The following is a 13,247-nucleotide window of genomic DNA, read 5'->3' on the forward strand; positions in this document are numbered from 1 at the left end:
TGGTGCTTTCATTCCCACTTGCTTCTTCTTACTTCAAATAAAAGAAGCAAATCGCCCCCAGAAATGAGGACCAGGACAATTTAGACAAGGCTGCTTAATGAAATTCTTTTCCTGAGCTCGAGTACAGTGGAGACTAGTGTTCTCAGAGCTTGTCAAGAGAGAAGCGTCGCCAAGATGCCTCAACTTTCCAAAGTCTCGTATGAAATCTCTAAGTCAATTACCCAACCCCCTCCGCCTCATCTCACCCTCCCTCCCCTTTCTTGGACTTGCAAAAATATGTTTCCAAACCTTGTTTTTCTCCGCCCTCTCATGATTTTGAGTGAGTCACATCTCACTGTTAAAGTGGGAGCTGAGCAACTGAGTGAGCTTTGGTAATGCTGAGAAATAAATGGCTGTGACATCTGTAGGCAAACACCAGCCCAAGTGTTGCTGTCGAACTCCAAAGGGACATGGGCCCTGGCGTGACAGTGCTGGATACTTACACATTTATTCTTCTCCAACTGTGATTCAGGAAATAGTGTATTTCTATCTCTGTATCTCCAATGTGTAGAACTACGCCTTGGGAAAGAGAGAGACCCACTCTGCTCTTGAGCTCATAGAAATACAGTAGCAGGCAAAATGACTTGACAAGGTGGAGGAAACCCTGGACTGGCTTTGGGAGGGAGTGGAATGACTGTCCCATTGTTCTCCTTCTCAAGGGCTATTTAAAAAATGTTCCTTCTTCTTTTATATACCTTTACATTGATTTAATAAGATATATTCATAAATGGAAAATAAGTATCAATCATTGCATACTCCACATGGAAGAAAGACAAGGTTGTGATTAGAGATGACACAGTTCATCTATCAGTGACACACTGTAGAACTCAGTGCCCCAGTCCCCTGAGCCCATGTTTTTCGTCATTCAATTAATCAACAAAGAGTGAATGCTGACCATGTGGATGGCTCTTGAAGAGTAGAGTGTACATGAATATGTATTCTGGAATAACCAGGTTTGCCTGAAGCCAGAGAATGACTGATGGCTTAATGGACTCTAAGAAGGTAGACTTCCTTCATTATACAAAGTGGGTGGCCTGAGGAATTAAGTAGGGGGATGGATTTATAGGGTGACAAATGATGGGAGCCTTTGCATTAGAAATGCAATATGAACTGATTGATCAAGCCTTCAGTCAATTGGACATCTCTATTAAATGACCGTTGTTTTGCCAGCAGAGTTACTTATATTAGTAACTCTCCTGTCCTGTAAGATCCTGGAGCATTTTCTGACTCATCCAAAAGTTATTAACGCATGCCTAGAAAAAGTTTAATGCTGTTAGGTGCCAGTTATTCAAAACTAGATAAATCTTTGGTTATGTGTGTCAGTGGTCTCTTAATCAGAATCTTAGATTGACCAAAACACCCTAGTCACCAGCAGTTTACTTTCCCAACGCTTATTGGAATAATCAACCTGAAAGGAAGGAAGTCCAGCTCCCAAGTAAGCTGTCTGTCTATGCTGCAAAGAGGAGGTTCTCTCTGGTGCCATCTTCTTGAGGGAAGAGCTCTGTGGTGAAGAAAATAGGGCTTTAGAATCTAACTCTGTGGTTCTAACACCCTAGCATATATCAGAATCACTTGGAAGGCTTGCTCAGTCCTACCTGCAGAGTTCTGATTCAGTAGGTCTGGCTTTAGTAGAGCCTAACAAAGTTTGCAGCCAATGCTGCCGCTGCTGGCAGGAGGACCCTACTTTGAGAATCATTGATCTAGAAGATGACAGGACAGTGTGTTCTAATGATCCCCTAACAGTCTTGTGTCTGATTCTAATAGGACCCAGCTGAGGCTGTTTCTCAGGTAGATAACTCAGCCACATTCATTCTGTGGGTCTGTGATGTGGCATTTGAAGTACAAAACACCATCTAAATCACAAATGTTTCTTCCACTCAAGGACCAATTACATATAAATAACTTTTAAAGGTTATTATAATGACTTCGGAGCAGCAACTTCAAGGAACTCTGTTTTTCTTATAAAAAAAAAAGTGTCTGTGATGATGTATTGCCGATGTGACATTTAAACACACACACCTGAGCTTTCTCATTTATAATTTTACAGCAAACAATTGTAAACTTCAGTTGCATCTGTGGCAGTTGGCATCATTCCGTGTGCAGAGCCTCAGGGTGGAAAGTTGACTTCCCTGCCTTTACCTATTTACTGACACTGTATGTGTATAATTATTTTGTTTGTGAGGGTCTCCCCAGACCCCTGTGTTGATGTCACCCCTGATTCTTGTTGCTCTGCTGCAAAGTACAGGCCAGACTTGTTCTCTACAAATGACCGCCATTAGCAGTGGACTATGTCTGACCCATGTAACTCCCTTCTGCTGTAAATCACGAGAGTTCAACATTCTTTGGCTTTCATGCTCCTGGCCTTTTGAATTATGAGGATTTAAAGGACATTGGTCCACTCCTAACTTCCAAGGAAGAGGGATCTTTAGCCTTCTGCTTGCCAAAGGGCCACAGTTATAGCAGCAGTCATCACTAGGGAAAGGATGTTGGTACCTCATGGGGGCTGCTCCATAGTGGGAAGGCTTCTCCCAGTCCATTGCTTTGGAGCTGCACATGCCATCCACTGGAACCGCTTATCTCAGCTGCAGATTCATTGTCTCCAGGATAGCCAGGATTGTTCTGTATCTCTGCTCCAGACAGTCCAATCATGGGAGAAATCGATACAGTTCCTTTCAACTGGCCAGTATTCCCAAAGGCCAGAGAATTTGCTGTGGCATTTCTTAACTCATTAACCCTTCAATTCCCGGGGACCTATAATCTAGAAAAGAGACACCTCAAGCCAGCAGTAACCCCAGTGGCAAAGGGCCTGCAGGCATAACCCAATTTACTGAACATAAAATTTTATTTGGCTGACACCATGGCCAAGTGATTAAGTTTGCACGCTCCACTTTGGTGCCCCAGGGTTTCACTGGTTCGGATCCTGGAGGCGGACATGGCACTGCTCACCAGGCCATGCTGAGGCGGCATCCCACATGCCACAACTAAAGGACCCACAACGAAAAATACACAGCTATGTACCGGGGGGCTTTGGGGAGAAAAAGGAAAAATAAAATCTTTAAAAGGGGCTGGCCCAGTGGCGCGGCAGTTAAGTGCACATGTTCCACTTTGGCAGCCCAGGGTTCGCCGGTTCGGATCCTGGGTGTGGACATGGCACCACTTGGGAAGCCATGCTGTAGCAGGCGTCTCACATATAAAGTGGAGGAAGATGGGCACAGATGTGAGCTCAGGGCCAGTCTTCCTCTGCAAAAAAGAGGAGGATTGGTGGCAGATGTTAGCTCAGGGCTAATCTTCCTCCAAAAGAAACAATTTTATTTGAAGTCTTTTGCTTTGCCTTTTGAAATTCGTAAGAACTTTGCATTTGACTCCTAATATCAAAAGTAACATCCTCAAATCATCTAGTGGAATTGGTATTCCAAGAAAACGCTCCACATTTTCCTGTGGCTTCTTGGACCCCCTGGCACCCATGGTGCCTGATGCTTTGGCCCATTGTGAGAAGTTTGGCCTGGGAGTGGAGTCTACATAGGATCTGCCTCCCGGCCTGGGCAGACTCAGTGGGGAGCAGTGGGATAAACTGATGCCCCCACAGAGCTTTAGGTATGTGCTTCTTTCTCAGACAGTCCAGTGTCCTTCCATTCAGAGCCCTTGTTATCTTCTCACCTGTCAGGAACCTCAGGATGTTTCTGGTCTCTTCCTGTCTTGTCCTGTCCTTTAACTTAAGGAGAACAGGACATATATCCCCTGCTGCTTCTGTTTGCAATTCTCGTATCTGACAACCTTCCTCGGTTTGATGTTGAACTCTGTCTGTTGACACTTCATCCTGTCTGTCCTTGTTCAGTGAAGTGACCTCAGTCTTCAGTGTGAGGAAAAGATAAAACTAACTCACTCTTCCTTGCACAGAAGCCTTCAGAAACAAAAAGGTTCAAGTGACTGACAGGAAGTCTTGGCACAGGTTGCCTCAGGTTGCCGATAACTTCTGTTGTACATGCAAAAATCAATGCAAGTGCAGGGTTTTTCCCAAAAATTTCAACCGGTTGTCATCTCTGGTCCAGCTGAAGGAATATTTGATGCAGGGGTTTCTTTTTCCTTGTCTAACCAGTACAGATAGGATCCAGGCAATTGAACCATGACTGACACCTAAACACCGATGAGTTGCTTTTCTCCTCCTAGTCCTGCCTTTGCTGCAGCAGGACGCACAAGGGCCCAGGCAGCAGGGGAAGAGGGAGAAGCCAAGAGACTGGCTTTATCACATTGAAGTCTTATGAAATGTTCCTCAGCCATGCCTCTGTTAGGCTGCTTTAACCTTCTGGTTAAGTGTTTTCACCTGAATATGACATCTAGAAAGATAACCCAGCCTCTGGAAGTTGCCGTCTCTCCAAGACAGCTGGAGGACAGAAGCTCCTCCATAGCTTGCACTCACTCATATGAGGTTCTGGGATAGAAACTCACATCTAAAGACCAAAGGAAGGGTGGGACGGGGGGAGAGAAGGTTGCACCGTTCATGCTTTTGAATTACTGTCCCTTCATTCTTCCTGTACCCTCTTGGTCAGTTCTGGGGATGCCAGACACGGTGGAAGAGATGTGTCCTGACGTCCCCCAGCTGGAAGGCCTAATGAAGGAAATCAATGACCTGGCCGAGTCAGGGGCCCGGTACACGGAGATGCCGCATGTCATCGAGGTGATCCTGCCCATGCTCTGCAACTACCTGTCCTACTGGTGGGAGCGGGGGCCTGAGCATCTGCCCCCTAGCACAGGGCCCTGGTGCACCAAGGTCACCTCTGAACACCTCAGTGTCACCCTGGGCAACATTCTGAAAATCATCAACAACAACCTGGGCATCGACGAGGCCTCCTGGATGAAGCGCATTGCAGGTACCGCAAATGCCTTTCTCCCCAGCCCCTGGCCTAGGGCCCAAGATGCCTGGATTCTCTTTTCATCTCTTTTGTTGATTCCATGATGGTTTCAAGCAAGCTCTAGTCTATCTTTAAACTGTTCTTTCCCACCACCCCTTTAGTTGCTTAACAGTAGAAAGAATCAACTTCTTCCTTTGTCGAGCTTCCTGAAGCTAAAGTTCCTGCTCCACTCCCCAACTAATCCAGGCCTCTCAAATCTCCAGGAAGCCCTTCTTGATAAACTCTACCCAATTCAGATGATCATTGCTTTGTTTGCTTTCACTACTTAGGAATCCCATTTGCTCTTACGGTAATAATTGTCCATATTTTCTTGGTAAGTGATCCTGTGTGCTTTCCACACATATAAAACTCACTCCCATCTGGGCTGTGCTGTAAGTTCCTAGCATTTGTATTTCACTTTATGCTTTCTAAGGCACTGTCTAATTTAGGTTCACAGTAGCATCACTTTGTTTTTTCTTTGTCCTTTTTTTTTTTTTTTTTAATATTCCTCTAGAACTCTTTGCATGCAGTAGGCTCTAAATGAATGTTGTTAGCTGATTTCTGTTCCTGAAGCAACCTCAAAAAAAGGAAAGGCTTGGAAAATGAATAACCATAAATATTTAGTGTCCTCTGTGTCAAAGCAGAGTCTGAGGAGATAGAACCTAGGGCAAAGTCGTAGCCTTTGATGGACCTATGGTTTAGACAGACAACTCCTCCATAACAGCTTCACCCATATACTCCTGCACCATGAAACACAGCGGCCAGGTCAAAGGCAGCTACCAGCCCAACCCTAGGTATTTACCTTCCTGGACACACGAGTGGATGATGTTCTGCAAGACCAAGGAAGAAAACGTCTTACTCCTTTCCTGTCTCTGAAATGAACTGAGATCAGAATTATAAATCTTTTAGGTGCTAACGGCTACTGGACTGTATAGGCCTCTGTGAACAAATGAGTAAATAAAGATGTTTCTTTCTTACCCATTAGCCAGAGAATAGTGTTAACATTAAGGCAATTTGTTGAGGAGCTCTAATTTGTAAATCTGGATTAAGGAAAGGAAGGAGATCAAAGGGTCAGTTCCCTTAGCTCCCTAGAGGTACAGAGAGGAAAGATGTCATAGCAGGAGCCCTGCTGAGAGAAAGTGAACTTGGTCTGTTATTCCACAGGTGAATCCACATCTCATCAGTTGGGCCACTTAACTCTTGGTGCCTAAACAGTCGATTTTAAATAGTGACCTCAAATCACCCACATCTGGAATAGCCATTTTGATGGCAAAGTCAAAAGCAGAGGTGCACTCAGTGAGGGTAGAGCGTGAAATGTGAGCCATCCCAGCACAAAGCAGTGAGTTTCAGCTTCTGGGTTAATGCATCTCAGCAGAGAGCTGCCTTCACTTTCTCCTTCGAAGCAGTCTCTTTTAGGAAAGTATAAAATAAGGCAAAGTGACATTAAAAAGAAAAGTACTGGAATGTAGGCTGTTTCCAATTGAAATGCCCTAAGCTAAAGAAACTTTGCAATACACAACATACACTATACACATTGTCGGTGGTTCATGACTCTTCTTAATTTTATTTCACTTTTTTTTTTTTTGAGGAAGATTAGCCGAGCTAACTACTGCCAGTCCTCCTTCTTTTTGCTGACGAAGCCTGGCCCTGAGCTAACATCCATCCCTATCTTCCTCTACTATATATGTGAGACGCCTACCACAGCATGGCGTGCCAAGCGGTGACATGTCCGCACCCAGGATCCAAACCGGCAAACCCTGGGCCAGCGAGAAGCGGAACATGCGCACTTAACCGCTGTGCCACCGGGGTGGCCCCTCACTTATTTTTTTAATAATCACTCTAATTTGGATCTTTGTTGGGAATTGGACCAATAGGGTATTCCACTTGAGCAATAGGATATTCCACTTGAGCAATAGGATAAGACATGTAGGTTTTATCTTTTTCTTTAAGAGGACCGGAATCATAGCCCCACAACACCCCGATTGCTTGTTTCTGCTCTTTGACTTCTAGCGGCCTCCCCAGCCTCTCCCTCAGTTCCCTACAGCTGAAAACAGCTCATCAGCCTTTCTCAGGGGGCAGAGGAGCCTCCAGGCAGTAGGTTGACAGTTCTCAAGTGTTGGGGACTGAGAACTGGGGTTAGGTTAATGTATTTTTAACGACAAGTTTTTCTATAAAATAACCAGAAAGCATTGTATTGAGCGCCTACTCTGGGCTAAGCACTGTTCTGGCTGTTATGAACGAAAGGCTTCCTTCAAGGAGTTTATAATCCAGCTAATGAGCCAAAACCAATATGAACATGCTATAAAATGATACAAGATAGTCTATTGTGAAGAGCTAAGAGGTGTGGCAAATGCTTTGCATGCATGAGGAGTTCAGGGGTGGCAGGGGACAAGCAGAAAAGGAATAGGGACCTCCTCCTGTAGCTCCACCCTCCCAATTGTGGCTTCATAAGAAGGAAGTGCCAAGTGGAAGATTAAGGCAGGGAACAAGGGGCAGGTGCCATTCTGAGCTGATGGGTTTTCACAGCTTCACCTTTCAGTATCCCTTTTTTTTTTTTTTTTTTAAATCAATTGTTATACTATGTGAAATGAGCGGGAGGCCCTTTTGTTTGCAAACACAGTGTATGCCCAGCCTATCATCAGCAAAGCCAGGCCTGGCCTGCTGAGAAGCCACTTCCTCCCAACTCTGGAGAAGCTGAAGAAAAAAGCTGTCAAGACCGTGCAGGAGGAGGAGCAGCTGAAAGCCGACAGTAAAGGTGACACTCAGGAGGCGGAGCTTCTCATCCTGGATGAGTTCGCAGTCCTCTGCAGAGACCTCTACGCCTTCTACCCCATGCTGATCCGCTACGTGGACAACAACAGGTACAGGGAGGCCTGGGGAAGCCTGGCCACAGGATGGAATGATTGGGTTGTGTGACAAGTGAGAGAGGGAGGTCATGGCTGCCACCACCAGAGCCCTCTCATGCCACCCCCCCAAAAATTCCTAGTGTAAGAGCTCTGGGTAGGGCTTTTCTTGACCAGTTGATTCTACATGGTCAGTGGCATGGCCACCCCTTCCATCCTCACAGGCTACCATAGGTAAAAGGGAATTGGTTGAATAAGGGCAGCAGTAACCCACTTCTGCCCCTCTGCTGTTCTGTCACACATTCATTCAACGGACATTACCGACTCTGTGTCAGGCACTGTTCCAGGCCTTAGGGGACAGGAGTGAACAAGACAGACCAAGATGTGTGGCTTAAGGAGCTTTCAGTTTGGCAGGGGAGTGGGGCATGCACCAATAAATAAAATAAGTACTTATACACTTAGATATTTACTTCTATACTTTATGTATACGTAAATTATACAAAGCAGAGTAAGGGGAATTAGGAGTACCAGGGTGGGGTGGAGTCACAGATTTAAATAGATGTTACTGAGAAAGTGAAATTTGAGCAAAGACCTGAGGAGATGAGGTTGGGAACCATGTGGGTCTGGGGAAGGATGTTCCAGAAAGAAGGAACATCTAGTGCAAGCCCAGAGGAAGGAGTGTGTTTGGGAGGTTCATGGGACCACAAAGAGTCCACTGCAGCTGGAGAAGAGTGAGGGGTGGGAAGAACAGTGGGAGAGATCAGAGAGGCAACAGAGGGCCAAGAGTACAGGGCCTTCGAGGCCACTGTAAAGACTCTGGCTTTAACTCTGAGTGAGATGAGAAGTTGGTGGAGGTTTTGAGCTAATCTGTGATGTGATCTGATTCACTTTCTGAGCACTGGCCATGGGATGGGGCAAATAAAGAAGTGAGGAGACCAGATGGGAGGCTCACAATGATCCAGTTGAGAGCTGATGGTGATCCAAAGAGACAGAGCAGACCAGTGGTTGCCAGGGCCTGGAGGGAGGTGGAATGAGGAGCAACTGCTTAATGGGATTGGGGTTTTCTTTTGGAGTCCTGAAAATGTTCTGCAACTAGATAGTGATAGTGGTTGCCCAACAGTGTGAATGTATTAAATGTCACTAATAGCAGATTTTATGTTATGTGTATTTTACCACAATTAAAGAGAAAAAAAAAACAGAGTTATCAGTGGCTGGGGCCAGGATAGTAGCAATGAAGGTTGCCAGAAGACGTCAGATTCTGGGTCTATTTTAAAGGTGGAGCCGTTGGGACTTCCAGACTGGGAATGGAAGAAAAGACGAAAGTCAAAGATGACTCTGGGCAAATGGAAGGAGGGAGTTTCCAGCAACTGAGTTAGGGAAAACTGTTGGGTACAGAAGTTTATTAGGGGAAGATCAGGAGATCACTTTTGGACGTGTTAAATGTGACTTGCCTATTCAATATAAAAATGAAAATGTTAGTGGGCAGTTGAGAATATGAGTCCAGAATTCAAAGAGAGGTCTGGTGTAGAGTTACGAATTTGGGAGTCATCAACATATTGATATGTAGTATTTAAGAACCTTGAGACTAGATAGGTAAAGGATTGAGGAGGAGAGAGAAGAGTTCTAAGGACTGAGCCTTGTGCTCTCCAACGTTAAGAGGTCAAGCAGAAGAGGAAGGACAGCAAATTAGGCTGAGACTGAGAGGGAGCAACCAATGAGACAGGAGGAAGCCAACAGATTGTTGTGTCCTGGGTGCCAACTTCACAAAGCGTTTCCAGGAGGAAAGAATGATGAATGAAGGTTATTGGGACCTTGACAAGAGCTGTTTCAGTGGAGCAATGGAAATGAAAACCTCTTTGAAGTGGACTAGAAGAAAATGGGAGAAAAGGACTTGGAGACAGCAGTACAGACAACTCGTCCAAGGAGTTTTACTATAAAGGGGAGCAGAGAAAGGGATGCTAGCTGGAGGCAGACGCAGGGTCAAGAGAAGAGTTTATAAGATAGGAGACTTGTTGACTTGTTTCTTTGTGAATGGGAAAGATCCAATAGAGAAGAGGAAATTGATCGTGTAAGAGTGAGAGAGAGAATTTCTGAAGCAATATCCTTGAGCAAGCAAAGGGTCAGCATTAGATAGTTCATCCATAGGAACAAGCAGGAGGGCAGGGAGCATGGATGCTGAGGCTGGTAGATAGACACACACACACACACACACACACACACATACATACATACATACATACATATACCTCCATCCATATATATGGATGGATGGTGGTCTGTAGGAGTCCTTTAGTGATTGCTTCCATTCTCATTAATGTAGGAAGCAAGATGATCAGCTGAGAGTGAGGATGGGAGAAGGTGTTTAGAGGTTTGAGGAATAGGAGAAGATATGAGGCAGTGGCCAGGGAGAGTGGGAGAGTAGATGGACCACGGAAGTGCAGTGTGATTGCCGAGCAGCATTAAGTGCCCCACTTGGGCTCTGTGGTCATGAATTTCAAGTGAGACTTGTCAGCAGGTTGTGTTTTCTCCAGCCAGTTCAGCCATCAGGTACAGACCCAAAGTAGGAAAATAGTTGGATTTAACCGGGGTTGGAGTTTTACAAAGTGAATATGATAAAGAAAAATGGGTTAGGGAATTGAGGGTGTATGTAAAAGGGTAATTATAAAGATCGACCGTGGAATTTAAGCTGGACGATGAGGGAACTGAGGACATAGGAGGCTAAGGTCCATGAACAGGCAAAGGAACAAAGGATTGTTGGTCCCAATGAGGGCAAAGACCAAATAGCTATTTTTATTATACCAACCCTTTTAAAGTTTAAAGGCCTAAAATATAAATTTGGGAAAGTTTAATTTTAAAATATTCCACTGTAGATATTGAAAGGACCTAAGAATATTTGGGGAACATTACTAACTTTTTGAATGGTATGCCATTCTGTCGTGGGCAGGGAATAGGTCTGGTACTGCCCATTTTAGTATTTATTTTATCAGATAAATTCTACTTACTATTTAAAATAGTTTACTTAAGATTACTCATATTTCACATTTCAAAATAAATACCTTACACACACTATATATATCTATGTATATATATAATCTCTTACCTATCTATGGGAGATTTTAATCATTTTCTCAAAAGAAACCCTGTTTTGAGGGTCATCATTTTAGTCACTTCTGATAACATAATTATGTTAGAAGTTTAGAGAAGGAATTTGTCAGAGTTTGAGATGAAAGTGGAGTAAGGTTGCTCCTGGAATAGCTCTTTAATTGCATTTGTCACTATTGACGATCAAGACTCAAGAGAGAGTGTGTTCCACTTACACAGTGTTTGACACTTGCTAAAAACGGCAATGTCAGGGAGTCTTTGAGATCATCATTAATTCATTCATCCCCTCTTTTCAACACATTCTTCCCTAAACACCAGGGAGGGGAGCATTATGGCCATCTGAGCCTTGCTTAGAAATACTTCCTTCCTATGTGGGTGCCTTTTCCTTCTTCAGGTCCTTTCTTCACCCAAAAGAATTAGCTGGCTTAGAATTATGGGGTTGTGGAGTTTGCAGGAATATTAGAGAACAACTTACTTCTTGCTTCTAACTAGATGAATAAATACCCTTTTCCTTTTTCCTGGCCTCTGATTATCCGCCACAGTTATAGACGACAGGTGCAGCCTTGCAGTGTGCACTCCCATTCTAGTGTCAGACAGTTTGAACCATTTTGAGCTTAAATCTGTAACTCCCAGCCACCGGCTCTGAGGTTGCTCTTTAGAGCCACGCAAAACTACCGCACTCTGCCTCGTGGCAGTTCCTCAGATATCAGAGAATACCATCTTGTCCTGTCCTCCTCCTGTTTTCCACATCGTAGTAAACCTCAGCAGTGTCTCAAGTTTCTTCACCATCGAGAACACTGTTCTGAAGAGAAACTTCTGTAGGTCAGTCTTCAGCCTGAAGTTGACCCCGAAAGAGCAAGAACTCCAGGCGTGGTGTGATCAGCAGAGAAAATCAACTCTCTGTCTCCTCGTGCCAGGAGACACAAGTCAATGAAGGTTAAACAAACCTCCCTACATGAGGCAATGGCTTCTCAGCTTCTTTCTGGAAATCAGAAATGCTGGGAACATAGAAATGAACAACTTTAAATAGTATGATTTTTGGTGAAAACCCATCTCTCACACTGTTGGAGGGAATCCAAGTAAATCCCTGTGCAGTGACTGCCTCAGGCTGTGTCCTCTACAGGGCACTTAGGAGCAAGGCAGAAATAAGCTCTTTCCTCTGAGTCGGACATCCTGACCATGAACAGAGGAGCATGGCTTTACTTTGAAAACCTGGTAACTCGACATTTTAAAAATGGAAGTCCAGCTCTCCTTATTCTTGCTGTCATCCAAGATTTGATTCTTTTTTTTTCCTTCTCCTTCTCTTCTTCTTCTCCCCAAAGCCCCCTAATACCTATTTGTATATTTTAGTTGTGGGTCCTTCTGGTTGCAGGATGTGGGACACCACCTCAGCATGGCCTGATGAGCGGTGCCATGTCCACACCCAGGATCCAAACCAGCGAAACCCTGAGCCGCTGAAGTAGAGCGCACAAACTTAACCACTTGGCTATGGGGCCAGCCCCCAAGATTTGATTCTTATGCTTCGTATTTTCTGTTAATATGCTCGGTAATTTCATCCACTTGTGTTGCTTCTACCATCACCGCCACAGATCTTTGCCTCTAAATCCAGCTTTCTTCCGACGTACAGCCCTGCATTTTCTGACTGCCTTTTAGCAGCACACAGTGCAAATGGTAAAAGAAACCGGCAGATCAGTTAAGTACCTCCAAAAGGATCAAGTGTCTGAGTATTGAGAGAGAGCTGAATTCCGTGGAAGACTGGGAGCAGGGAGGAGACGAGTCTGGTTAATCATTTGGGGGTAGAAAGAATATGGGCAAGTAAGAGAGGTGAGGTCAGCATCTTCTGTTCTGCAAATACCGTCTTAATCTAGTTTGAGAGAGGTGCCCAGAGGTTGTGTGCCTGGGGGAAAACATTTAATGAGATCCTCTTCATTCACGCCCACCACTCTGAACCTGAAGAAAAGACCTCACTAGAGATCAAGAGTAAAGATTTGCTTTTATCTCTAAGAAGAAGAAGGGTGTTGAAAACAGAATTCATTCAGCTGAAACTGCATTCCCATGTGAAGGCAGAGGTATCAAAATCCTCCTCTTTCTCCTGTGAGGAAATGTTTACCTCAGATTTTGTTTTCAGTGCTCCTGTTACTCAGTCCCTGTGGCTGAACGTTTCCTTGGCAGGACAGGACATGACCCCTCGCCTCTTCCCACTCAAGACATAGTGCAAACCTAGGAAGCTCATTTAAACCAAAACACTAAAGAGGGAACAGCTGGCACTTCTGATAAAACTAGACGCTTGACCCTGAAAAAGCACTCCTGAAAAATCAATGTGAAAGGAATCAAAAAGCATTACCCATCTCAAGTCTCAAGCTTGATTGCCTCT

General features: G+C 44.6%; 1 protein-coding gene across 12 annotated transcripts in view; it reads left to right on the plus strand.

Moving 5' to 3' along the window:
- RYR3 (ryanodine receptor 3) overlaps positions 1 to 13,247 on the plus strand; it is a 485,038-nt gene that overhangs the window by 412,672 nt on the left and 59,119 nt on the right. For all 12 annotated transcript variants that reach the window (XM_070584420.1, XM_070584411.1, XM_070584464.1 and 9 more), the window contains 2 exons: positions 4,587 to 4,907; positions 7,549 to 7,789. In XM_070584420.1, the coding sequence (XP_070440521.1) occupies positions 4,587 to 4,907; positions 7,549 to 7,789 (562 nt within the window). The remainder of the gene's footprint in view (positions 1 to 4,586; positions 4,908 to 7,548; positions 7,790 to 13,247) is intronic.

This window comes from Equus przewalskii, chromosome 1 (genome assembly GCF_037783145.1).
Source record: "Equus przewalskii isolate Varuska chromosome 1, EquPr2, whole genome shotgun sequence".
NCBI classification, from domain to species: domain Eukaryota; kingdom Metazoa; phylum Chordata; class Mammalia; order Perissodactyla; family Equidae; genus Equus; species Equus przewalskii.